Consider the following 26,857-nt stretch of genomic DNA (forward strand, 5'->3'; position numbering starts at 1 on the left):
ACAGCCCCATCTCCCTTTCTAGTTTCAGGTTTCTGAAACAGATCGCGAACTTCGTCGAGAAAATTCAGTTGGAACATCAAGACTGGCACACTCTTTTTCCTCAGACAGTAGGCAGGAGCCAGGCAGAGCCCAGGAATTCTTGAAACACCTCTCTTCCATTTGGAGGACACCAAGTTTTATTTGACAGTTCAATATGGCAGCAGGACTGAAGGGACACGAAGGAGTTGTTACAGTGATTTGGTGACAGTTCTTCCAACAACAGTGTCTTAAGGGAAGGTGGATCAAGAAAACCCAGAACTTTGGGGTTGCATTGAGAACTCGGCATGGCTCAGGTAAAAAGCTCTAGAGTCCTCCTCCTTCAAGATAACTGGGAAGCGTGTTTGCAGTTTCACTCTTAAATGCTGCCTTAGCCAACATACTGACCAACCCAGTGAGCCAAGCTCTGTATTAAGCACCAGGGGGAGATCTAGAGGAAGGAAAGGAGACAGGCCACAGCCCCTGCCTTCAGGGAGTTTCCAGTCAAATGAAGGAGGTAGGCTATACTGCATCACAGGCACTGATGGGACCTTTGCAAAGCAGCAGGTACTCAGTTTACACTTGGTACATTAAGTGCTGAGGGGCGCGAGGGAGTAAACAGTCTTGTGAATGCTTCCTTTGTGTGTTGTTTGTTTGTTTGTTTTTTTCCAACAGGAATTTTATTGAGCTCTTGTTATATGCAAGGCATTGTGCTGGGGAAACAAAAATGAATAAGCCGTCCCAGTCCCCAGCAAGCTTCTAGGCTAGGTGTGCTTGGGGGGTGGGGGGTGGGGGGTGAGATGGAGAGACAGTCTGTTACCAATCTTTATGTTCACACTACCTTGCATAGTGGCTAATAGTAAAGATTCAGTGAATCTGTTGATTGAAGGAATGTGCAATAATTGAGATATGTGTACTGCAGAAGAGAGAATGATACCTCTGCCTGGATGGAAAAAGAAGATGAATCTTGAAGGATGCATAGGATTTTGCTAAATAATCAGAACAGGGCATTCAGACAAGGAGAACTTCATGGGCAGAGACTTAGAGGTATGGGATGATGTGATGAGGTTGGGGGTATGGAGATAGTTTGCTACGTTGAGGAAAGGATTCAGATGGGGGGTGGTTGGGGGTTAGGCTAGAGAGAAATGGGAAAATTGGGGTGAGGGAGTTGTTTCCTGGAGAATTAAGCAGAGTGTAACCCAAGGGTCTTTTATGCCTTGCTAAGGAATTAGACTTTATTCTATAAAGAGTGGGAACTCTGAAGAATGTTAACTAGAGTGACATCAGTGTATTTAGAAGGTAATTGCCATTGTGGGGATACAGGGCGGATTGGAGAGAGAGGATGACCTGATAGGCTATTTTTGGTATATTTTCATCGTCTGGGGAGGAAAGCTATGTGCAGGGATCTCTAGAGCCTCTCTCAGCTTTCTTCCAGGGCCCTCCCCTACCAGTCTCACCAGGATGACAGCCTGATTGCAGTGTAATTGGCTTTCTTCCAGCTGCAGGCACAGCTTCCTCCTCTCCATGCAGAATAGGAGCCTTTAGTTTGTTCCTTTGTCTGTTTGCAGCCCCTTTCACGGCGTCATGTTCACTCTCGTTCTGAGAAGACTGCCTTTCACTAACTTTGCACGGGGCACAGCTGAGCATTTTACATCCTAGTTTAATTCTTAACCCTGTGAAGGTAGATACTATGATAAATATTTTCCATTTAAGGAAACTTAGGCTTAAAGAGGTGGAGTAATTTGCCCAAGATTATATAATGCAAACAGCAAGGCTAAGTTGTTGCTTTTTTTTTTTTTTTTTTTTTTACCTCCAGAGCCTTTAGTCCAAAGTCTTTGAAGGTGAAAAAAGGGGTTCCAGGATATACTGATCATCTAAAAGGAATTTCTTTATAAATCACTTGTGGAAGTTTGCTGACCAACTACTACTTAAAAGTTCCTTCAGTAAGAAAAGTATAGCCTCTAGTGCTGGCTAAACAGTCAATTTAAAGAATGTAACAGTGGAAAAAGGACATTTTCTTAAACATTCCTTATGTAATTTTAAACTATATGTCGAGCAAGGAATGTGAAAAAATATGGGTATGCACACATATAAATGGCTAGGTAGTGTGTGAACAGAAATTGTATATTCAGCTCCCAAATCCTTCCAAGTGGTTTAATTTTTATGTCTGTTATAATTGATACACTTAGGGGATTTAAAATCTAAAGAGAGAAATAACCTCATTTTACCGATAAACATTTGTGGAACCTGATAGAATGTATACTTGGCGCTAGTGGGGTCTGTAAAGCTGAGTGCTATTGAGAGGAGGAGGGAGTTCCTCTAGAAATCTCCCATTTCAGTGGGTCAGCAGGACAGACTCATGCCCACTCCCAAGGCCTAGAAACACTTCAGAGTAACATGTAGACCCACACTGTACCTAGCACAGCGCTAATGATAAAAGTGTCAATAATACTTGATTATTATATCTAAATGATGACAAAATAAGTAACTAATTCCTGGTGAGATGAGTTAGGGAGGACTCTTGAAGGGAGCAGAGTTTTGTCCGTAGAGCAGTTTGTTCAGAGGCCGGAGTAAAAGGTAGTTCTGTGGAGGATGGCAGCCTGTTTCTGCCCTGCCAGGTGACCTGATACCTCATCTCCTTTCAACTTAGGCAAGTCTCCTGGCTTGTGAAGGCCTAGCAGGTGTGAGTTTGGTTCCCACTGCAGCCAGCAAGAAGATGATGCTGAGCCAGATTGCCAGCAAGCAGGCCGAGAACGGAGAGCGGGCAGGTAGCCCTGATGTGCTGAGGTGCTCCGGTCAGGTACAGAGCTGGACTCCGTTGTGGCGCCTGGGGGTCGGGTGGCCCAAGCTCTCTGCCAGGAGATGCCAGGCTTTGATTCCTCAGTGCTTCTGTTTAAGGAAGCGGGGTAAGGGGACCCAGTTGGGGGGTGAATGAATATGGGTTTTTGAGAGAACAAAGAAGGGTCTTTTCTATACCTACATCCCCTTAAAACCAGAGTACTTGGGGAAGAAATGGATGAGTACTTTCTCTTAACCTTTGGGCAGGTGGTTTACTCTCATTTACAAGTTGCCTAAAAGTAGCATTTGGTCTTCTGTCTTGGGTTCTGAGATGGACTGTGAGTTTAGATTTGATTTGTATTCTAAGGGCCACCGAAAAGACAGCGATAAGTCCCGGAGCCGCAAAGATGAAGACAGCTTGGCTGAGGCCTCTCATTCAAAAAAGACTGTTAAAAAGGCAGGTAATGGGGTTACCCACAAACTGGTAGTTTGGTAATGGGGTAATCTTTCTTCTATGGCTCAACCTGGAGCTTTCCCTAGATGTTTTGGTCCCTCATAGCCAATGATTGTGTCACCCTAATTTCATCCAGAGACCACTTTGGTAGTTCATCTCTACCTTCTGCAGAACATCCTTGGTAAGGGAAGGAAGGTTGGAGAAGCATGAGATCCTGGGTCAAAGGACAGGCAGACTACGCCTCGGGTCCCATTAAAAATACTGAGTTTGCCTAGCTGGTTTGGCTCAGCAGATAGAGCGACCAGTCAAGGGCACATACCTCAGTTGCAGGCTCCTCCCCAGCCTGGGCCCTGGTCAGGGCTCGTGCAGGAGGCAACCAATCGATGTATTTCTTTCACGTCGGTATTTCTCTCTCTCTTCCACTCTCTCTAAAAATCAGTGGAGCCCTAGCTGGTTTGGCTCAGTGAATAGAGTGTTGACGTGCGGACTGAGGTCCCGGGTTCAATTCTGGTTGGGAGCGCATGCCCGAGTTGTGGGCTCAATCCCCAGCAGGGGGCGTGCAGGAGACAGCCGATCAATGACTCTCTCTCATAATTGATGTTTCTATTTCTCTTTCCCTCTCCCTTCCTTTCTGAAATCAATAAAGATATATTTTTTTAAAAAAAATCAATGGAAAGCCCTAACCGGTTTGGCTCAGTAGATAGAGCGTCGGCCTGCGGACTGAAGGGTCCCATGTTCGATTCCGGTCAAGGACATGTACCTGGGTTGCGGGCACATCCCCAGTGGGGGGTATGCAGAAGGCAGCTGATCGATGTTTCTCTCTCATCGATGTTTCTAACTCTCTATCCCTCTCTCTTCCTCTCTGTAAAAAACCAATCAAATATATTTTTTAAAAAATCAATGGAAAAATATCCTCAGGTGAGGATTTAAAAATATATATATATTGAGTTTGACAAGGCAGGCAGCTTAGCCACCCCCCTCCTTTCTTGGAGGATCTCTGAACTCCAGGGCAGTGGTCGGCAAACTCATTAGTCAACGGAGCCAAGTATCAACAGTACAACTATTGAAATTTCTTTTGAGAGCCAAATTTTTTAAACTTAAACTATATAGGTAGGTAATTGTTATTAACTTAATTAGGGTACTCCTAAGGCTTAGGAAGAGCCACACTCAAGGGGCCAAAGAGCCGCATGTGGCTCCCGAGCCACAGTTTGCCAACCACGGCTCTAGGCAATACGGGAGATGGTAGCATCGGAGGGGTTGCTTTGTCCAGCAGCTGGAAATAGACCCTGAGTAGAATGGGGGCAAGAAGGGGACAGAGAGAGAGCTTCATGACATGCCTGATTGTTGCCCACAGGTTGTAGTAGTGGAACAAAATGGTTCTTTTCAAGTAAAGATTCCCAAAAATTTTGTGTGTGAACACTGCTTTGGAGCCTTTCGGAGCAGTTACCACCTCAAGAGGCACATCCTTATTCATACCGGTAAGTCTTTTGCTCAAATTCAAGGAGGGGAGCATAGTCGATAGTTTGGTGTGTGTGTGTGTGTGTGTGTGTGTGTGTGTGTGTGTGTGTGTGTTTATTTTATGTTATTTTTTTGTTGGGTTTACTTTAAAGGGTATTAGAAGTAACGGAAGAAGGTGAATGAATGAGAGAGAGAGTGCATGGCTCTGTATCTAGTGTCCCTGAGACCAGCAGCTTTGTGGCCCTTCCCCGTTAGCTGTCTGCACATTGCTAAAAGTTAAAATTTCTGGAAAATAACCTAGAACGAGGTCCCTGCCATGCATACCTCCTGATACTAACTTCTCTCTCCATCTGGGCCAGGTGAGAAGCCATTTGAGTGTGATGTATGTGATATGCGCTTCATTCAGAAGTACCACTTGGAGCGTCACAAGCGTGTGCACAGTGGTGAAAAGCCCTACCAGTGTGAACGGTGTCATCAGGTAAGCTCACATGTCATCCGTCCACCCTCCACAGGAACTTTCCCTTCCCAAAGAACGGGGGCCCGCCCCACTCCCGGCCCGACAAAGGGCCATGATCAAGTCAGTACCTCAGGGTGAGGTGTATTTCTCTGGCCTTACGTAACTGCTCATGGGGAGGGGCCATTAGAATAATTGTAATAAAAAATTATAATAATAGTAACATTTCTTAAGGTCTTAGTCTCTGCCAGGCACTATGAGAGCATCCTCGACATAGATTATTCTTACATTCATTCCGTAATGTGTTGTCCTCATTTCACATGGGGGAAAACGGAGACTGAAAGAGGTTAAGCTTCCCAAGGACACAGCAGGTCAAGGGCAGAGTCAGAATTCAGTCAAACTTCAGAGCTGGAAGAAGAAAGGTAATCTCCGCTCTGAGAGTCAGTATCTGATCTGATGAGAATGTAAGAGCCAGGATCAAAACAAAGGACAAGAGATAAGAAATGATGACCACACCTCCTGGGTGCTTCACTATGTCTCAAGCTTTGCTCCATGCTCTTACATTGAGTCTTCAGAACACTAGAAGAAAGCTCCATGAGGCAGAGATTTTGTCCCTCTGGTTCTCCGCTCGATATCTGCAGCCCCAAGAACTGTACCTGCCTTGAGATTGAGACTCAATAAAACTTGGATGAATGAAGGAGCCACAGTCTGAGTAGGTACTTTTAGCCCCATTTTTCAGATAGATGTGCAGATTGAAAACTGTTAGGTAGCTTGCCCAGAGTCACACAGCTACTTACTGGCAGAGCCAAGATTCAGACTTCTCAGTTTATTTGTTCTTAACCACTATGCATTCATGCCATCTGTGTACGTTCTGAGGCAACATAAAATTGGTTATATGCCTCCTGTGTGGGGAAGACAGGTCTAGCCAACAGGTATCTGAGTTCCTCCTCTCAGGCACTTAACCCTCCCTTTCTTCTCAGTGTTTTTCTCGGACAGATCGATTACTCAGACACAAACGGATGTGCCAAGGGTGCCAGTCCAAGACTTCCGACGGGCAGTTTTCTCTATAGGCGCAAGGGGCCCTGGGTGGTGGGAGTGATGAGAAGACTCTACCGAAGAACGCACCCTCCTCTGGTCTGACGGTCCCACCACCACCCCGTGTGTGCCTGTCCCCTCCTGGAGGAGTGGACCTAGGAGACCAGAAGAGTGCATCGGGACAACAGCCCCAGAGCCTCAGCTCTGTAAATAATCTGAGACTATGAGTATCTCGGGGAAGTTCCTACAGCATTCCTGGGCAGGAAAGCTAGTCCCTGGACCCTTGGCTGAGGTCATAGGTGGGGGACTCAAGGTACAGGACCAAGACTGAAATGTGGCTCCCACAACCTTGGACTCCAACTGGCAGCTGAAGTGAAAAAGATTGGGAGAGGGATTTGTTTATTTGTTTGTCCTGTTCTTATTTTTGTTTATCCAAAAGCAATTTCAGCGGGTACACTGTAGGTACAGGTAATCTGGAGGTATAGAACCATGGCCACAGGGACGATGGGTGGTCCAGCCCTCCAGAATTGAGTTTTTAGTTGCAATTGATCCTCAGTGTTCCACAGCCCTGCCCCTTACCTCCTGCTTGAAGGAGAATAGGATCAGGGATGGCAGCTGAGCTTACTTTGGCTTCCTTATACACTAGGGACAAAAGGAAGAACAGTAGGAGGAGCAGACGAGGGCTGGATCCAAGAAGAGTGGACAGGTACCTGTTATTTCCTCTGGGGAAGAGTAAGAGTTGCGCCCATGGATGTTGTAATGAACCATGCCACACTGGTACCTGATGGGGTCAGCCTAAGTGCCTTTTGGAGGAAACTTGGGTGACAGTGGCTCATGAAGCCCTTTCCTTCTCTCTTCGGGCAGTTGACCTTGGAAATAGTTTGTGGCTACCTCGCTGCCGTTGATTCCTAAGCCAAACGGGGGTGTTGAGCAGGGAGTCATGGATATCAAAGTAGTTCTTCCTCCTTGTGCCCTCTTTGGAACCACCCAAGACTAGTTCTAAGTTGAGTAACAGCTGTTCAGGAAACAAAGGAATTTGGTGTCCCTTGACATGACAGCTGAGCGGTGTGAGCTGTTCTCTCTGCCCAAGTCCTATCACTGTATTCAGGTAGAGGAGATAGGGTCTGGCCTTTGGTCCCAAAGAACAAGATCTTGGCTTCCTTCTTGACGGCCATCCCTACCCAACAAAGAATTGGGGGGAGTAGAAGAGCTGCAGAGAAAGGACTGAGGATGAAACCTAATGTAGGTTTATTCTTAACCATACTCTTTGCTTCTCTCTGCTCCCAACACCATCATCCTATCCACCCTCAAAAAAATGATCTGGGGTGAGTGTGTGTGAGTGTCCGTGTTTGTGTGCTTGGAGACGGCATATTATTGAGCCAAGCTCTTCTGTGGCCTCTGCGCAGGGGAGGGCGAGCATGGAACAGCCTCCCCCGCCCCAAACCTGAGGGTGTGTAAGGTCCCAGCGGGACCTGAGAAACTCAATTTAGGGCACAGGAGGGCTTTGTTTTGGAGGTGTTTTTGTTGTTTTTGTTTTTAGACTGATTCAACAGAGTGGGGGTTAGATGTTTCTAACTTATGCCAGGGGCTTGTGAACATTATTTTCTAAAGTGAAATGAAAAGCCCTCTTCCTGCTAAGGAAAGGATCCTTATGGAAGGCCTGGGGCTTGTGGCCTGCGTTCTGTGGCCTGCCCTGACCTGTGGAATGAGGAGTAATCATGGAGACTAGATGAACCTGACCAAGCTGTCCGTGGGGATCCTATGGCCTCTAGGAAATGTGAGTTCTTTCCCAGAAAGTGTAGGGAACAGCAGCAACATACTCCTGGCTGTTACCTATTCTGGAAGAGAGCATGGGGGAGTGGGGCAGTCCTCTGTGCCTCTGAGGTGTGAGGATCTCAGGGAAAGAGGAAAGGGGCATGACACCTTTTAGGTTTTTCCTGAGAGCATCTGAGATCCTTTGGGGAGACCTTGGGGATGTGTGTGCCGCCCTGTGCTTTAGGCTGGCACTCCCAGGGGTTGTGTCAGAATCGCCCTGTGGCCCCTGTTAGGGCATTTTTCTGCATGTGAGCCAGCCCCTTCCTGGGAGAGTTCTCTGCTCAGGCTGGAATTTGTCTATTGTTCACCTCTGGGAATATCTTCTGAGAAGGAGGATACATTTAGAAAATTGTCCTCCCAAGAGCGCTTTTGAAAATGGGAGGCTCGCTCCCTGCCACTGGGTTGTGGGTTGGGGTGGGTGGGTGTGGAGAGAAGCACGTGAGTGATCAATGCCCCTATGTGTGTGAATGTGCGTTTAGGTCAGGATGTGCCCTGGCCCCAACAGGCCTCAGCTTCCTGCCTGAGGGTGGGAGAGGGGAAATTAAGTGGATATGTAGAGCCATACCAGAACCACCCCTGCCAACGCCTGGGTGTGGGGGAGACCCAGGAGCAGGGGGTTACTTTGGTTGTCCAGGTGCTGATGTTCTGGGGCCAGGGATGTATAAGGAGAGGGAAGCAAAGAGGTGAAAGGAGTGATTTAGCGCCCATGGGGGGGGGGGGGGCAGGAGCCCCACTTATACCCCAGGGAAACCATAGACTAAGACTGCAGCAAAGGCTTCTGGGCCCAACACCCCACCCTTCGTTTGCTGGGATGGGGTCTAGCACTGGAAAGATTCCTCAGGTGTGTTTGGAGTGAAGGGAAAGGGAGATAGGGCAGGCTTTCAGAGACCAGGCTGTGGAATTGGACCCGGGAAAGAGTAGCCCCAGTTCCTGGGTGAACTGCTATACCAGGCCCTACCAGCCCTGCCCTTCCCAGCACCCCAAGTCTTTTCCGTCCACCCCCAACGGCCTCTTGTCATCACTTAGCTACTGATTGTGCCCCACGGCTTGACATCGGAGGGTTAAGAGACACAGTCCTGCCACGACTTTTCCTAGGAACCCTCTCCTCAGACTCTCCACCTCTGCTGTAGCTCTGGGGCTTTTATCTTAATCCCTCCTACCTGCCTCACCACCCACCCTCTCTCTCTCTCTCTCTCTCTCTTTTTTTTTTTAATATACTTATTTTGCTATGGGGGGTGGGGAATATCAAATGAACAAGATCACTTTTAAATGGTAGTTTTTATAAGATGTTATAAACTTGTATCTTTTTACCATTAAAGTGCAGTGTATGTTCCTTCGTGATATATTTAGGATATTTAAATAAAAAGAAAATGGGGCTTTTTTACATACTATCTCATCTTTGAAAAGAATATCTTGAGGGGAATTTTTTTCACTGGGGCCAACATGATCTCCCTTTTTCCCCCCAAATATTACCATCCTGCAATTTCTAGTACCCTATAAACTGCCACTTTAAAACTCCCCTTCTCCACAGGCCAGCAACGAGTAGAATTGAAACCGAGGTATCTAAAATACATATATATGTATTAATTCTGATTAAGAGGAAAAAACCCTGCTGGACAAGACAGAATGAGGTTGGATACCAGCATACACAGTGTTTGTTAAAGTGATCTGTAATCTGAAGATTCTTTATTGTATTTGTGGATGGGGCAACCCCCACTTCTTGAGGGGTGGGGAAGCAAGGGTGCAGCAGGAGGCCGGCCCTCTGGGGTATCCAAGTACCGTAGGTGGTGATTAGTCCCCCAGCAGGCTGCTGCCTGATAGACCCAGAGCCCTAATTCCCACCACCCCCCCAGGAAGAAGAACCCTGGAGTGAGTAGCCCTACCCTCTTCAGAGAGGACTTTCTGGGGCTTGAAAGCGGGGGTTAATGATGGTCGTGACGGCGCTTTTGTAGAGAGGATTTCTGTCCTGGGGAAAGAAGTTGGAAATGATGAGGAAAAGTCCCAGGACTTCTCCTTTAGCTAATCCTAAGGGCCAACCTAGAACTTGAGCTGGACCCTAAAAGCCTGTGGACAGGCCACAAACACCTAGGTGACGGCGGGGGGTGTGGGGGTCAGAGCTGAGGGTGGGATGAGACAGCTGGGGCAGAGGACCTAACCCAGGAAAGCAAGTGAAGCCAGCCAGCGGGCTAGGAGGCGGTCTCACCTGCTTCCAGTTGGGCTGCTGCCGCTCCTTCTCAAAGCGCTTGTATTCCCGGCGGTCATAGATTTCCACGGAGAGCCGATAAGCCAGGACCAGCCCCAGTCCCACTGCCACAATGCCCCCCACACAGCCTAGCACAATGGCCTGGGTGTGGTCTGCTCCCTCTATGGGGGTGAAACAGAAAGACTTCTGGGCGGGTGGGACACAGAGATTGAGCAACAGTTGCCCAGTGTGTGTCAACCCCATCCAACCTCCCAGGCAGTCCCTGTCATTGAAAACAAAGGGAACTCAGCAGGTTTATGTTCAGTGCCCAGTTTTTTAGCCTCCGCTTGATCCATTACCGCCACTTTGCCTGGATTCTCAGCTCTGTTTCAATCCCTCGTCTGGGTCCTCTGTCTTTACCTCCCCAACCTGAGTTCTGAGGCCCCACCCATCAACCTTCATGGCTCCATTGTGGATGGGGCAACCCCCACTTCATGGCTCCATTTGGCATGTCCCTGTCCACTTACTCTCTTGGGGTCTCACTCTCAGCGTGACCCTGCCTCCGGCTTCCTCCTCCACCAGGAAGAAGAACAGCTGGTTGTCCAGGGTCCTCTCTTTGCACCAGCCGTCATCCAGCATAGGGGCCAGAGCCAGAGTCACGTTGGTATGGGCACAAGCCATGCTGCAATTGGTGGCCAGGAGACCAGTCCCAAAGGCCCCACACTCTGCACAGTCCCTGTCCAATAGACGCCAGTAGGTTACTGACTGGGCAGTTGTCACCCACACCACATGGAAGAAAGCAGGCAGGGGCCCCAAATGCCAGGCCTGAGGCCTCACCTGTGTCTCTCGCATGGTGTCTTGCAGCCTGGGCACTGATCACATAGGGCACCGTAGTAGCCGTCCAAGCACTGGCAGCGGTTGCATTTGCAATGTCCATGCCCACTGCAGAGCCTTCCCTCAGGACCGACGCAGCCATCCACATCCCCGCTGCACTCACACGCTCTGCCCGTGCGGTTGGCGTGACAGTGACACACTCCACATTGGCAGAGGCCAAAGCCTGGAGCAGAGTCACGCACAGGGTGACAAACATGTCCCACACACGCAATGGACAGCACAGCCTAGAGCTGACCTGTTCCCGTGCATCCAGTCCCCGCTCAGTATGCCACATGTGTGCCCCAGCTCCTACACCAGAATCTCTGTACTTGCCCTAGTGCCTTAAAGGTCCCAGAGCCTAAATACCCTTCAGAGCCACTCTGAACCCTCCCTTCTCCCACAGGCCCCCAGGTACCTCCACAGAGGATGCCCTCGTGTCGCTCACAGCTGGCATCGTCACACTCGCACAGGCGCCCAGAGCTCTGTCCGCTGCAGCTGCAGCGTCCACACTGACATCGTCCCTTCCCGCTGCACAGGGGCCCTGTCCCATTGGGGCCCCGGCACCCAGATTCCAGATCTGGGGAGGACATCTCAGACTCGGTGCACTCACAGAGTCGACCCAGGCGGCCTGGGTCACAGCTGGGAGGGGAAAGAAAGGGAGAGAAAGGTGGGTCCGAGAGTTCGGTCATTCCTTTACGTGTCTTTCCCAGGATACTCTAAACCCAAGGTCTCACAAGAGTTTAGATGGTGGCTGAAGGGGTGTGGAATGTAGTAAAGCGCCGAGGAGTGGAGGGGCAGAGTGAGTCCTGGTGGAGGGAGGGCCTCAGCATTCTGGGAAGCTTCAGGGGATAAAAATGAGGGTGCGGTCTAGGGATGTGTAGGAAAAACTTGCTTAGAGATGCCAGTGGAAGAATAGAAGGCAAGGGAGGAGGAATACAGGGGCTGTATTTGTGGGGGGCTACATAGGTGGAGGGAAGCTAGCGGCCCGCACCTGCACACCCCGCATTGTAGGTGCCCGTGGTCACTGCAATGGGGCGCTGGGAGCTGGGTGTCATTGCAGTTGCAATCGCACAGTGTGTGCAACTCCACAGTCAGCTCCTCTGAGAAGCCAAGAGCTCGGAACTTCAGAAAATGGGGCTCTGGGAGGCAGCGGGTAGCTTGGAAAGTAACCAAAAAATTCACCTGAGGGCAGAATGGGCAGAAATCAGACTAAACTCATACATGCACCCCTGTGCACAGGGGCACACACCCCAAACCGATGGATCATCCAGAACCCTACTCCTTAGTAAATTAAGGGACAGTCAATGCTAACACCCATCTCCTAGCAACATGCTTGAAGCTAATCATTAAACCCCTTCAGAAAGGGTGGATGGAGAACTACCTCAAATTCTTGCATTGTTCTCTGTGCCTGCCCCCATCTTTCCCTTCCTGCCTCAATATCCCACTCCCACCCCCACTTCCTTCATTCTGCCTACTTTTTTAAATTGATTTTAGAGAAACATTGGTTTGGTCCACTTATTTATGCATTCACTGGTTGATTCTTGTATGAGCCCTGACCAGGGATCGAACCCGCAACCTTGGCATATTGGGGACGATGCTGTAACCAACTGAGCTACCTGGCCAGGGCCCCTTCTGCCTATTGCAACCGGCTCTCACCGTCTGGTTGATTCGGACATGGTTGCACTGGCCCCGGTCCCCGGGCTCACCAGCCCTCTTCTCGTGACCCCCACACTGAGATTCATAAGAGATATGGACCCCTGGAGGGAGTGGAGAGTGCTCGAGGGTCACAGTGGATGACAGGCTCTGTGGGAAGAGAATGAGTGACCACATGAAGGTGGACTCTGACCCCACCTCATGCCCTCTCCAGCCATTCCAGATTCTGCCAGCACCCTGCCCTCAGCCCACCTCAAGGCTCCTTCCATTCTGCCTAGTCTGGAGGGGGACCTGCGAGAACCTCGAGGGGAGTACAGGGGGATCCAGGGCCTCTACTAGCACTTCAGTGCAGCTGCAGCCAGGGAGCCAGGGCTTGCTGGGGCTCAGGGGCTGGCCAGGCACCATAAACATGCAGCAGCTGTGTTCTCAAATCCCAAATCAGGACATATAACCTGTGTAAATACAAGGTCTAAAGGGCAATTCTCCCAGACTTTGTCCTGGAAAATTTGATACCGGCTCAGGTTTTCTCACTGTGGTTTTAGGAAATGGTTCCTGTCATCAAGAAGCCTACAGTCTAGTTACAAAGATAAGACCTAAACCAAGAAACACTTAAGAATTTTTATGGTTCCTCCTACCTGTAAAACTATGTTTCCTGTGAAGAATATCTGGATTGTTTATAAGCTTAATGAAAGCAGGTTCTGGATATTACATCATTTATGTACAGACTGACTAGAGGACAAATCCCAGCCCTTCTCTCTTTTATCTGAGTGACCTTGGGTAAGTCACTGAGCCTCCTTGTGTCTGTACCCCCATATATAAAATAGGGATGGTAATAGTTACCCAGCAGCAGGTTTTGTGAGGTTAAATGGGATAGCAATCAAAGTATGTGCACTTGGCATATAATAAAAGCTCAATGAATATTACTTTCCTTCCTTGCTCAGAGCTGGGCTCCATTCTCTACACAAATCAGACGCTTAAGATTTGTGAATGTAAGACTGATTGAGTGAATGAACTATTAAGACAACCCTATGCAAGCTGCAGGTAGGAGCTGTGGTGGGTTACCCAAAAAGCAATTATTCCCTCTTAGTTCTGCCACCCCTCTTGAGGGCCCTTTCCCACCTTGTCCCAATGTCTGCCCCCACCATCCCCCCACCCCCCTCAGTTCCTCACATTATAAGCGTCCATGATGAGCTGTACCACATTGCTGGAGTTCTCACTCAGCTCCCCCACTGCGGACTTAGGGATCAGCTTACTCAGCTCCTGAATTATGAGGAGTTGAGGGAAAGGGTGGGTCACAACTCCAGAGAAATGGGCTTCAGGGGGTCTGGAAGGAGGGCATATGGGGGAGAGAAGAATGGGACTTTGAGAGACTTAAGGAAGGTTCAGGGTGGGAGGGCTCTCACCTGGTAGACGGGCAGTGTGGCACTGGTGACAGCAAAAATGGGCTGGATGTTTGCTGCAGAGAGAGCCTGGGCTACCTGACCCACAGAGGGGTAGTCCTGGGGCAGGGAATGGGGACAAGGTGAGCACCGCAGGTCCTCCAAACACTCCAGGTACCCTCAGCCCAGGAAATCCAGGTTCCACCAGCTACAGGAGCCCTGGGGACTTGGCAAGGGAGGGAGAGGCTAGGGAGTCTGAGCAGTGCGGGTGGAGCTGCTGGGGAAAACAGCTGGGTGGTTACCAGCGAGGAGAATGAAGCTGGGGGATGGGGTCCTGGGAAGAGAGAAGGTGGGGCTCAGACGGGGAGGGACATGGGACTAAGATGGACTCACAAACTCTGGGCTGCGACTATAGAGGCCATTGCTGTCCAAGTGGCAATGCCCATCACTGGGCATGAAAATGCCACCCAACTTTCCATCCCCAGCTGTGTGGAACGTGTCATCTGAAGTGAACACCAGCAGCCGAGACACATTTCTCCAGCCAATCTGCTCCTAGGGCGGGGTAGGGGGTAGGCTGTGCACCTGGGCATGGCCCGTGAGCCACCCTAGCCAGCAATGTGAGCCAAGGATTTGGCCAGCTTCATTCTGAGTCAGTTTGTCTATACCCCCGCCCCCAGCTCCCTCCTCTTTTTCCCTAGACCCTAAGGCAGGGTTGCTGCTAGTGGAAGCATTCTTATGAGTTAGAAAACATGCCTCTTCCTCAAGGTATTTTACTTCAGTTTACTAGGAAATTGTCAAAATAAATATGCAAACTACGGTGATGATACCAATGCCACCCTGTGGAACTGTGTCCTGCACAGCTGTAGGTGGCAGTCTTGGCCCCCAACAGTCCTTCAGATTCAGACCCCTGCCCCACCTTCTTACCTGGCAGAGTGCAGCCTGTAGAATGGCATCAAAGCCACCTTCAGGTGAGTCCAGGTTGCCAGACACACTCTGGCGCCCCACCTCCCGCTCGAAGGCCTTGGCATCCCCCGTCAGGGATAGCACGTGGTGAAAGCTGAAGGGGGGCTGGCAGCGCTCCAGTCGGGTGGGGCAGGGATGGCGAAGCTTGGAGGGCACTGTGCTCACGAAGGGCAGTACCGTCTTGTCCACGAAGGAGCCAAAGCCTAGGGGAGGGAGGAGGGATGAAAGCTGTGCCCGAAGTCTCTGGGCGGCGGCAGCAGGATGGGAGGGCCACTGCGAGGACTAGGAAGGGAGGCATCCGTGGGGGTGGGGGGCCCTAGAGGAGCCAGGTGTTCCTAAAGGGCAGGGACCCAGTACCTGGCCCGGTAAAAGGCTGAATCCACCAGCTCAGGGAAGTGGGGGGAGGGAGGAGATGAAGAGGACACAATGGGGGGTCAGGCAAGGTTTTCCTGAAAGCTGAGCAAGAAGGTGGAGTGTAAGGTGGAGCAGCAGCATGAGGCAAAGGAGACTGCGAACGGAGAAGAGGTGAGCACAGATGTGCAACCAGGGACAGTGGCATTTAGAGACACGGCTGAGACAGAGGCACAAGGCAGTAGCTGAGTTGGTAGGTCCAGGGCACTGCCTGAGCCCTGGGAGCTGCCTGCACACATCTCTCCAGACTCGCGGCCTCAGTTACACTCCCTGTAAAATGAATGGTCCCACTGGGCAGTCACTTAAGTCCCCTCCAGTTCAGACCTAGAAGATGCGTGTCTTTGGGGGAAGATGTCAGCAACCTGCGGCCTGTTAACCCTGGGAGAGGGCAGGTGGGGCCCTTGTGTGTCCAGGACGTTGGCAGAGGCTAAAGCAGCGGTTGAAGTTCGAGGCAGAGGCTGGCAGGTGGTGGGGCTGCGCTGCGCTGCGCTCACCGATGCGCACGGACTGGGTGACCTCCTGCAGCCGCACAAGCAGGGCGTGCCCGAGCTGGCGCACGAACTCCAGGTCGTCCTTCATGGAGTAGCTCAGGTCCATAAGGTAGTACAGGTCCACAGGGTACCCCTCGGCACGGAGGAAGCGGACCTGCAGCTGCTGGGGCTCCCCTGGGGACAGGGCAGTGGGGATCAGCGGGGCACGTTCAGATCCACACCCAGACTTCTGCCCCTGCACTGCCCCAGCTCACTCACCGGGACGCAGCGTGACCCGCACCCGCTGCGGTGCCAGCTGAGTGGCCCCCTCACCGCCCCGGGAGCCCTGGCTGAGCGGCTGGTCCTGCAGCACCTCCTGCTGGCCGTGGGGCTCTTCCAGCTCCCCTGGGGGGCAACCCCGAGCCAGCAGCTCCTCACGCGAGGCGCAGCGGCGCTCCTCCGCCTCTCCTGACGCTGTGAAGTTCTGTACCGCAAGGGTAGATGGGTCAGGACCCTAATCCTCCCCGCCACCCCCCCCATCACCCCCAGGCCTGCTCCCAGCCCGAAATACTGCCACTTTTAACCCCTCCTCTCTCAGTCAACTCCTTGAGCCCCTCCCCTCCCCTCCCCTCCCCTCCCCTCCCTTCCACAGCCGTCCTTGAACCCTGGGCCTTTCTTCCTTGTCAGAGCCCACTTCCTCCCTTATCTCGACTCCCCCCTTCCCCAGCCAACTACCCTTCCCCTCCCCCTAGGGCCGCAGACTTCCTGTTGAGAATCTCTGGGGCCTCACTTCCACAAGAAAAGGAGGAGCCCTGCCTGCTAACCCTGCCTCCCCTGCTTGCTCAGGCAGAAATGGGAAGGGGATCAGGCTAAGACTCACAGTTCCTGGGAAGGGGAAAGGATAGGGGCAGAAGAGGAGGCCCCGTCGCCCCAATATGTCTGGTACCCCTGGGACTGGATGGGAAGCCACAGAGGAAGGAAATGGTTAAAGTGGCTTCTCAGCTGGCCTGGGTGCCAGTCTCTGATCTGGGGATTGGAGGAGGCAGGCATACCCAGCTGTCCCAAGAGCCCCCACCTGGCACCTCTGCTCTGCCACCTGCAGACTGAGTCTTCCGGTCATCTCATTTTCACTGTGTACCTTTCTCCTGGGCCTGCTCAGCCTCTGTAGCTCTGTCTCCTAGTGAGTTTGCCTTCAATTCTCATCTCATCCAACTCTCCATTTTTCTGTGAGTGTTCTGCCTCACCCCTGTCTCAGGCACTGCTACTCCATGGGCCCTGCCTCTTTAAGGCATAAACAAAGAACAGCCTAGCCCAGCCAGCGTGGCTCAGTGGTTGAGTGTAGACCTGTGAACCAGGAGGTCACAGTTCAGTTCCCAGTCAGGGCACATAACCAGGTTGTGGGCTTGATCCCCAGTGTGTGGGGCATGCAGGAGGCAGCGGATCAATGATTCTTTCTCATCATTGACGTTTCGATCTCTCTCTCTCTCTTCCTCTCTGAAATCAATAAAATATATATATTTTTAAAAAAACACAAAGAACAGCCTTGTTTTTGACCAGCCAGAGACACACCCACTCCTCGGCATCCTTCTTGGCCACTGAGGTAATTCACTGAAACCCACAGGTTTCCAACTCCTTCCCTCTACTTCCCCAGTCACAGGCTAATGCATACCTAGGAACACACCCCTGGCACCCCCAACACCAACTCAGGGACCTAATCGTACACTTTCTGCCATGGATTGCCCCCCATTGTGATAGTACTAGAGATAGGGCCTCTGGGAAGAAATTAGGGTTAGGTGAGGTCATGAGGGTAGAACACTCATGATGGGATTAGTGCCCTTCTAAGAAGAATCATAAGAGCTTGATCTGCGGCCCATCTGAAAGCCAGGAAGGGAGCTCTCACCAGGAACCAAAGCTGCTGGCACCTAGGCCTTGGACTTTCCAGCCTCCAGAACTGAGAAATAAATTCCTGTGTTTAAGCCAACCAGTCAATGATATTTTGTTATGGCAGCCTGAGCTGACACTTCTCACGTGTGTACATGCACAATAGGTCCCTCTACCTATACACAAGCATGAGTCCCAACAGAATATACTTCCTCCAAATTCACAGTCACAAGTCTTGTCCATACACACACACACACACACACACACACACACACACAAAATAGATATAAACTTGCATGCACAGGAATATTGCATGTGTGATTGTGCACACAAAAGTCCTATGTGCACAGACTCAGTCACACACAGGACTGCAGAGTGCACCCAGAAAAATCACACATGTGCCCACACATTCATGCACACATATCCAGGCTGCATATACACCTATACATGGCTCAAAGGCCACAGGCCCATTTTTACCAGTTGCTTGCACCATGCACAGCTTGGATGTGAGAGGATGCACTTCTTGCAGGATGGGGCTGGCTTGCAGGACCCCAGCAGGGACAGATCAGGATCACCCCATTCTGTGGCCTCCCTTGGGGATGAGATCTTGGCGTCCAGTTCACTCTCACTTCTGCTCAGAACCAGCAGGAAAACAAGAACCATTGACAAAGCCACCATGGCCTGAAATTGGATATGAAGGGAGACATGTCGATCATTAGGGAGGACCCATCTAAGTTCTTAGTCCTCTAAACTTAGCCTGTGGTTGTCACTCTCAAAGCTCTACCCCAGCTCTTTATCTCCCCTCATAGTTTCACTTCCCTGTGTGGATTCAGCAGCTTCTTCAAAATGGCAAGAAGGGGCAAGTACTGGGTCATGACCCATCTCTCCTATGTGCAGACTTGAAGAGCCCAAGGTGGGCCCTAGCCAGTTTGGCTCAGTGGATAGAGCGTCAGCCTGCAGACTGAAGGGTCCCAGGTTTGACTCCGGTCAAGGGCATATGCCCGGGCTCGATACCCAATAGAGGGCATGCAGGAGACAGCCAATCAATGATTCTCTCTCATCACTGATGTCTCTCTCTCTCTCTCTCTCTCTCTCTCTCTCTCTCTCTCTCTCTCCCTCTCCCTCTCCCTCTCCCCCTCCCTCTCCCTCTCCCTGTCTCTCCTTTCCTGTCTGAAATCAATAAAAAATATATTTAAAAAAAGAAAAAAGAGGCCAGAGTGAGCAAAATGGCCTAGCCAAGAGTCTGGGGACTGGGCCTGGAGGCACCATGGTCTACACACAGGTAGATTGGAATCAACAAGATTCCAAGTCATAGTGGAAATAGAACCACAAGGGAAACAGACCAGATTCTGGTCCTGCCTCAGTCACTCATTGGCTGTGTGGCAGGTCAGACTTTCTCTCTGGGCCTCATTCCACATCTGTAAAGTGAGGGTATTGAATAATCTGACAGTTCTTATAGCTTTTATAATCTTGGATTTTATATAAGGGAAGAGTGTTAGAGGCTGTAAATAAGGGGGCGGGAGTCTGAGTAGAATGATAAGAAATAAAGCTGGAGCAGATGAGGGACTGTGTGAAAGGCACGAAGATTAGCTGTATTTGTTTAACGTGGTAGCAAGAGAAATAAAGATTAGATCATAAGAACTTTCTGAAGGTGGAATAGCACAGTAAGGAAGGGCAAGGGGTGATAAAACTTTTTCTGTGCTTTGCACAAAGGGAATCTAGAGTGGAGAAAAAGCCTGAAGGCCCGGCCAGCATGGCTCAGTGGTTGAGCATTGACCTATGAACCAGGAAGTCAGGGTACATGCCTGGGTTGAGGGCTCAATCCCCAATTGGGGGTATGCAGGAGGGGGTATGCAATGATTCTTTCTCATCATTGATGTTTCTAGCTCTCTCTCCCTCTCCCTTCTCCGGTTCAATAAAGATATTTAAGAGAGAGAGAGAGAGAGAGAGAGAGAGAGAGAGAGAGAGAGAGAGAGAAATATCAATATGAGAGAGCCTGAAGGCAGGGTAATTCCTGGAATGACCTCTAGGGAATACCAGGTAAATTTCTGATTTTAAAAAACATATTAATGAAAATTTTGAATGGGCAACCCATTACCATGCTTCAAAAATAAAATAAAAAAAGCCTTAGCTGGTTTGGCTCAGTGGATAGAGCATCAGCCTTTGGACTGAAGGGTCCGGGGCTTGATTCCGACAATGGCACATGCCCAGGTTGCTGGCTCAATCCCCAGTAGGGAGCATGCAGGAGGCAGCCAATCAATGATTCTCTCTCATCATTGATGTTTCTATCTCTCCCTCTCCCTCTCTGAAATTAATAAAAATATATTTAAATAAAGATTTAAAAATCCTATTGGCCTTCTTTTTTCTACATAAACGGAAAAGCTGATTCTAAAATTCATATGGAATTGCATGAATAGCCAGAACAATCTTGAAAAAGAACAAAGTAGGAGGACTCACACTTCCCAACTTGTCACAGGTCAGTGTGGTGCTGACATAAGGACAGGCATATAGATTCATGGAGTAGAATTGAGAGCCCAGAAGTAAATCCATCCACTTATGGCCAATTGATTTTCAACAAAGGTGCCAAACCATTCAATAAAGAGAAAATAAAATTCAACAAATGGTGCTGGGATGACTGGATATCCACATGTAAAATAATGAAGTTGGGTAAGAGATCAACTGAAGGACTTGTATGCATGCATATAAGCATAACCAATGGACACAAGACACTGGGGGGTAGGGGAGGCTGGGGGAATGTCAAGGGAGGGGGGAAGGAGACATATGTAATACTCTTTGTAATACTTTAAGCAATAAAACAAAATTAAAAACAAACAAGCAAAAATAATGGGTTGGGTTCCTACCTCACAACATATACAAAAATTAACTGAAAATGAATCAAAGGCCTTTTAAAAAGTGCTTAAACTATAAATCTTAAGAAAAACATAGGGGTAAATCTTCATGATTTTGGACTTGACAATTGACTCTTAGCTGTAACATCAAAAGCACAAGCTACAATTTTTTTAAAAAGCACAAGCAACACAAGAAAAAAGATAAATTGCACTTCATCAAAATTTAAAACTTGTGCATCAAAGGACACTTTCAAGAGAGTAAAATGATGGGTCTCAGAATGGGAGAAAATATTTACAAACTATATATCTGATTAATATCCAGAATATATAAAGAACTCTTACAGCTCAACAACAAAAAGACAACTCTATTTTAAAATGAGCAAAGGATCTGTAATACTTTCAACAATAAAAATAAATTTTTAAAAATAGCAAGCAGGACCATGGAAGAGAGTATCCTGATAACTTTGAAAGAAAAGAAAAGAAAAAAATGGGCAAAGGATTTAAATAGTTGTTTCGATAAAGGAGATAGACAAATGGCCAACAAGGACATAAAAAGATGCTCAACACCAGTTGTCCGGAAAATGCAAATCAAAACCACAACGAGGCATCGCTTCATACTCTCTAGAATGGCTATCATTAAAAAATGGAAAATAAGTGTTGATGAGGATGTAGAGAAAATGGGACTCTCATTGTTAGTGGTGAGAACACTGTGGGAAACAGTTTGGTGATTCTTCAATAAGTTAAAACATAGAATGACCCTATGACAGTGGTTCTCAACCTTCTGACCCTTTAAATACAGTTCCTCATGTTGTGACCCAACCATAAAATTATTTTCGTTGCTACCTTATAACTGTAATGTCGCTACTGTTATGAATCGTAATGTAAATATCTGATATGCAGGATGGTCTTAGGCGACCCCTGTGAAAGGGTCGTTCGACCGCCACAGGGGTTGCGACCCACAGGTTGAGAACCGCTGCCCTATGACCTGACAATTTCACTCTTGGTGTATTCCTAAAGAATTGAAAACAGGTGTTCAAACAAAAACTTGTACACACACACACACACCAAAAAAAAAAGATGGAGAAAAAAAACTTGTACACGAATATTCATAGCAGTACTACTCACAATAGCTGAAAGGTAGAAACAACCCAATGTCCATCAACTGATGAATAGGTAAACAAAATAGGTATATCCATACAATGAAGTATTTGGCCATAAAAAGGAATGAAGTACTGACCATGCTGCAACACCAATGAACCTTGAAAACATTATGCTGAGTGAACAAAACCAGTCACAAAAAACCACATAATGAATGACTCCACTTATGTGAAACAGCCTGAGTATGCCCAGCTGGCATGGCTCAGCGATTGAGCATCGACCTATGAACCAGGAGGTCATGGTTCGATTCCCAGTCAGGGCACGTGCTGGGTTGTGGGCTCCATCTCCAGTGTGGTGTATGCAGGAGGCAGCTGGTCAATGGTTCTCTCTCATCATTGACATTTCTAGCTCTCTCTCCCTCTCCCTTCTTCTCTGAAATCAATAAAAATATTTTAAAAAGAAAAAGTAGATTAGAGGTTCCCAGGTGTTGGGGAGGAGGGAAGGATGGAGAGTGACTGCTTAATAGACAGTTTCCCTTTGAGGTGAAGAAAAAGTTCTGGAAGTAGATCGTGTTCATGGTTGCACATCATTGTGAATGTCCTTAATGCCATTGAGTCATATACACTTAAAAACTGTTAAAATGATAGATTTTATGTGTATTTTACCACCATAAAAAAAAAGATCAGAGTTAAATAAGATACTGGGAAATTCCCCATCCACCCACTTCCACACCCACTTTAAATAAATAACCATCATTTATTATTATCATTTGTTGCTTGTAGTCTTTCTAGAGATTGTTTTATGCATATACAAACTAATGTAAACATATGTAGGGTGTCCCCAAAAATGTATACACACTGAATAATTATAAAGGCAATGTTTATTAAAATACATTTCATTTTCGTAATTCAGCTATCAGCTGATAAAGTATGTATACATTCTTTGGGGACATTCTGTATATATACTCTTCAAATGGTAGAATCAAGTGATAGAATTCTAAAAATGATAGAATACACAGTTTGGCATCTTACTTTTTTTTCTCCTTTACTTTTCTTAGAGATCCTGCTACCCAAGAAAATAAAGAACTTCCTTGTTTATTTTTACAGGCATATAGTTTTTTATTGCATAGATTGATCATATTGTAGTTAGTCTCTTATGGTGGGGTTTTTAAATTGCTTCTAATTGTTCGCTATTGTAAATAATATTGCAGTGAAAATTCATATATTTTCATTTCACATGTGTGCCAGGGAATCTGTAGGATAAATCCCTGGAAGAGAATTTGTGAGGTCAGTAAATAGGCACCATTTGTAATATTGCTGAGTATTGCCAACATAACTGCCTTAAAGAATGTGCCAGTTTACATTGCCATCAGTGGTCTATGAGGAAGGCCAGCTAACTCTTTGTCATGAAGCATCTGCCCCCTCCTCAGCCTGGACCTAGACTCAAATCCTGATGCTCTGCAGAGTGTGGGAAAGGGTGGGGTGTCAAGTCATTGACCACCGTGTCCTGCTCCCCTCCACCTGTGACCTCAGGCATAGAATCTATGTGTAACGGAGGCTCCACCCTCCGAGACAGACCAGCCCAGTGTAACCTCAGCCTTGTTTGCTCTGCACGCCTGTGGTCGGGGGAGACTGGAGATGCTGCAGTACAAAGCCCACTTTTGACTCATCTCTCATAGGTGGGGCCCCCATGGCACACTGGTTCCCCGGATAGGACAACCCCAGAAACCTCAAGCCCCACTCATCTCCCCTAAAGGGGGCCCAGGGACTCCCTGGACAGCCCACTCCAATCCCCTTCTCTTAATTCCCCCTCCACCTTGTTCTCCCCTCCTTATGAATACATGACCTGCCACTTCTCTTGATCTGCCTCACTCTCCCGTTTCTATTCAAAAATTTTATTACATTTCTGCTGCTTTTCTCTTCTCCACTTCTTCACAGTTCTTTGTTTTGCTTCTTTTTCTCTCTGATCCTAACCATAGGATGGCAGAAGCTTCTAGTTCAACCCCCCTCTTTATACAAATGGAAACCTGAATCCCAGAGTGGTGAGCGACTCACCCAAGGTCACACAGTGCACTAGAGGCAGAATGGGCACTGAGACAGGTGCTTTCTTTCCCTCCAACCCAGGCACCATCAGTGTGGAAGTGAGTGCCCTCTCCCCAAGTAGCCCCAGTGGACTCTACCTAATCCCCTTTCTCTTTCCACGGGGGAGGGGGACTTCTTTAGTCTTCCCTTCCCTCCCTCCGTGGTTGTCTCATTTTCCTGGGCTCAGTTCTGACTCCAGTACACACCCTACTGTTCCCTGAGCAGCTGAGAACCAGCGGCTTCCCAATCCATCCACATCTTCCCAAGTCAGGCGGAACCCTGTGCTGTCCACTCGGGAGTCACCTGGAGGAAAGAGAACCGAGCCCCTGGGCTACAGCCGCCCAGGAGTCGGGGATCTGTGGCCAAGGTGCCACAGAGGGGGCCTGAGCTGAGCACCCCCGTACCCCCTCCCACCCCCCACTGCGAGCTCATTAAGCAGCAGGGATGGCAGCTGGGGAGTAATAGTGGGAGAACCTACCTTGGCATGATCCTTGGCACATGGCAGGCATTCAAATTTATAGCACCTACACATTCCCTCACCTCCTTTTCCTCCCTCCAGCCCCATTCTTGGGAAACTGATGCAAGAGAGAGAGGTGGGGAGAAGGAGGGCTTGTGAAATGGGAGGAAGGAACAAGACAGGGGATCTTAGGAATGCAGAAGGGTTCAGAGCCTTGCTCAAGTTTCAGTGAATCCTGGGAGTCTTCAGGTCAGAACCCCTTCCAGGGAGGTTGGAACCAGGTGGGGCCTGGACCAGTACAGAGGCGGGAGGGCTGATGCCCTGGTACTCACAGGTGCGAACAGGGCAGCCTTTCCTTCAGCGGCAGCGGCAGCCTTTGTGTACTGATCTGGGAGGCTACAGAGGAGGAAGTGACACGCCCGGGGTGAGGAAGACTTGGGGGTGGTGGGGGTGACTGATCTAGAAAGTGGAGCAGATAGGGTGGAACTGGGCCAAGAGAGTTGATGATACAGGGATCTAGAAGATCATCTATTGAGCACCTAGTTGTGCTGGGTGTATTCTGATGTTATAACTAATCCTCACAGGAGCCTCATGACATCGGTGTTAATGTCCCCCCAGCCCCCCTAGTTTCACAGATGTAGAGGCTTAGAGGTAAAAAGTAAAAGCTACCCAAGATCACGTTGCTAGTAACTGGATGATCTAGGATTGCCTCCAGAGTTGATGATGTCTTCACTTCCTTGTATATATAGGAACATGATAGGAAGAAATATGGAGGCAGTTAAGTACTGCGGGAAATTGGTGACTATTATTCAGTTTGAAAACCCCGTGTCCACTGTATCCTTGCGTGTCCACTGTATCCTTGCGGGTGCTTGACTATACCAGCTCTGGAGCCAAACTGCCCCACTTCAGATCCTGGGTCTGCTTCCCTTACTAGTCTTGGGACCTGAGGTAAGTTATTGACTCTTCCTGTGGCTATTTTCTCATCTGTCAAGTGGAACTCATAGGGTTGGTGGTTGAGAATTAAATGAGATTAATTCATATCAGTTGTTTAGAAGAGAATCTGGCACATACTAAGGGCTTGATGAGAGAATCAGTGAATGAGAAGTAATGGGGTGAAAAGTGGAGAGGCTTTGAGAAATTCAAGGTCCAGACAGCTGGGAAGTTGAGAGAGAGGCACAGGGCCAGGCTTAGAAAATGAGACTGGGCCAAGGAGCCCAGACAGTAGTGGAGCCTGGAAAGGGTGGAAGGGCCACCTAGGAGAAGCATACCGAGCAGGAATGGCAGCTGCAGCGAGGGCAAGGATGAAGCCTATAGTCTGGCCAGTGTGGCCCTGTGGTTGAGCATCGACCTGTGAACCAGTTTCAATTCCTGGTTGACTCTGGGTTGCTGGCTCGAACCCCTGTCGGGGGCATGTAGAAGGCAGCCGATCAGTGATTCTCTCTCATTACTGATGTTTCTCTTTCTCTCTCCCTCTCCCTTCCTCTCTGAAATCAATTTTAAAAAATTGTTTTTAAGAATGAAGCCTATAGAAAGACAGGGTTGTGGAAATACTCGCCCTGGCCCACACTTGACCAGAGGGAGCTTTGAGAAGGAACTGATGCGAGGTCTGTGTTCACAGGTCTGTCTCCTGTGTCAGGCGCACTCCTTTGGAACAAGACTAACTGAAGACAGCACCTAGCAAAGTGCCCATCTCATAGCAGGTGCTCAGTAAATGGCAGCTGGACTGTAGGCGCATAGCTGCTGGGAAGAGCAACTGGGGGGAAGGGGTTCCTCCTTTGGGTGGCCTCAGGCTATGGGACCTTTTACCCTTCCCCCACAACCAGAGGTTACCATGGCAACCACCTCCCCTACCCCCTAGGCCCTGTGGTTTCCTCTAGAGCTTCTTTCACTTTCTTCTTCTGCTTTTCCCCAGCGTTCTCTCTTCCCCTACTCCCATATCCTCAACCTCTCTCCATATGCACTGGTCATTGGTGAAGAAAGCCAGGAAAACAAGGTAGGCAAGGCACGGTCCCAGGGAAGAAGGTGGACCTTGGGGGTGCAGAGAGGTGATGCTGAGGGCGCACAGGGTGCAGTGGTAGAGGCCAAAGGCAGTGGGGCAGATAGGGGCAAGGAGAGAGATTAGGACAGAAGAGAGCAGTGGGGTCATGGAAGCTGAGTGGAGGCCATGGGGTGAAGAATGGGGTCAGAAGGGACAGAGAGTGGTCATAAAGGGTGGGAGAGCTCATGGAGTGAGAGGCTGGTACAAACACTTAACTTAGATATAGGCTGTGTGTCTTTTCTTCTGGGGCCAGAGACCCTCATGAGAACCAAATGAAAGGTCAATGAACGCCCCCCCCAGAGAAGAGCAGAGATACACATATATATGACCATGGGTGGGGACAGCTTAAAGACCTCTGAGGCCCATTCCTGCCTTCCCAGAGGTCCCTAGGGTCTGATCTCAGAATTCCCCCCGGTGGTTGTGGGAGGCCCAGAAACTCAGGGTGGACCCTGAAGGCTGCCTTTCTCCCCCTCTCCACCCCTCCCCTCCCCTCCAGGCACATTACATTCTATT

The 26,857-nt window shown here is 49.1% G+C and overlaps 2 protein-coding genes across 12 annotated transcripts; one reads left to right on the plus strand and one right to left on the minus strand.

The window, feature by feature from the left end:
- Window positions 1-193: 193 nt before the first annotated feature.
- ZNF740 (zinc finger protein 740) lies at window positions 194-9,393 on the plus strand. Of its 8 annotated transcripts, none has more exons than XM_059683025.1 (7): window positions 203-332; window positions 1,832-1,958; window positions 2,666-2,815; window positions 3,161-3,250; window positions 4,602-4,725; window positions 5,065-5,183; window positions 6,140-9,393. In XM_059683025.1, exons 3-7 carry the CDS (start codon window positions 2,732-2,734, stop codon window positions 6,227-6,229), a joined length of 507 nt encoding a protein of 168 aa, XP_059539008.1. In that variant the 5' UTR covers window positions 203-332; window positions 1,832-1,958; window positions 2,666-2,731; the 3' UTR covers window positions 6,230-9,393. The 8 variants fall into 8 exon arrangements, with proteins under 8 accessions (XP_059539004.1, XP_059539008.1, XP_059539009.1 ...); XM_059683023.1 differs by lacking the exon at window positions 203-332 and adding an exon at window positions 405-532; XM_059683027.1 differs by lacking the exon at window positions 203-332 and adding an exon at window positions 951-1,062.
- ITGB7 (integrin subunit beta 7) lies at window positions 8,139-26,841 on the minus strand. Of its 4 annotated transcripts, none has more exons than XM_059682998.1 (15): window positions 24,639-26,841; window positions 18,299-18,502; window positions 16,220-16,424; window positions 15,965-16,135; window positions 15,021-15,262; window positions 14,490-14,648; window positions 14,121-14,216; window positions 13,888-13,977; window positions 12,721-12,867; window positions 12,056-12,246; window positions 11,480-11,703; window positions 11,029-11,248; window positions 10,719-10,927; window positions 10,213-10,373; window positions 8,139-9,975 (listed from the first exon to the last, which is right to left on the minus strand). In XM_059682998.1, exons 2-15 carry the CDS (start codon window positions 18,497-18,499, stop codon window positions 9,898-9,900), a joined length of 2,394 nt encoding a protein of 797 aa, XP_059538981.1. In that variant the 5' UTR covers window positions 18,500-18,502; window positions 24,639-26,841; the 3' UTR covers window positions 8,139-9,897. The 4 variants fall into 4 exon arrangements, with proteins under 4 accessions (XP_059538981.1, XP_059538980.1, XP_059538979.1 ...); XM_059682997.1 differs by lacking the exon at window positions 24,639-26,841 and adding an exon at window positions 20,279-20,567 and having other exon boundaries at window positions 8,139-9,970; XM_059682996.1 differs by lacking the exon at window positions 24,639-26,841 and adding an exon at window positions 20,279-20,566.
- Window positions 26,842-26,857: the final 16 nt, after the last annotated feature.

Source organism: Myotis daubentonii, chromosome 2 (assembly GCF_963259705.1).
Source record: "Myotis daubentonii chromosome 2, mMyoDau2.1, whole genome shotgun sequence".
NCBI lineage: Eukaryota > Metazoa > Chordata > Mammalia > Chiroptera > Vespertilionidae > Myotis > Myotis daubentonii.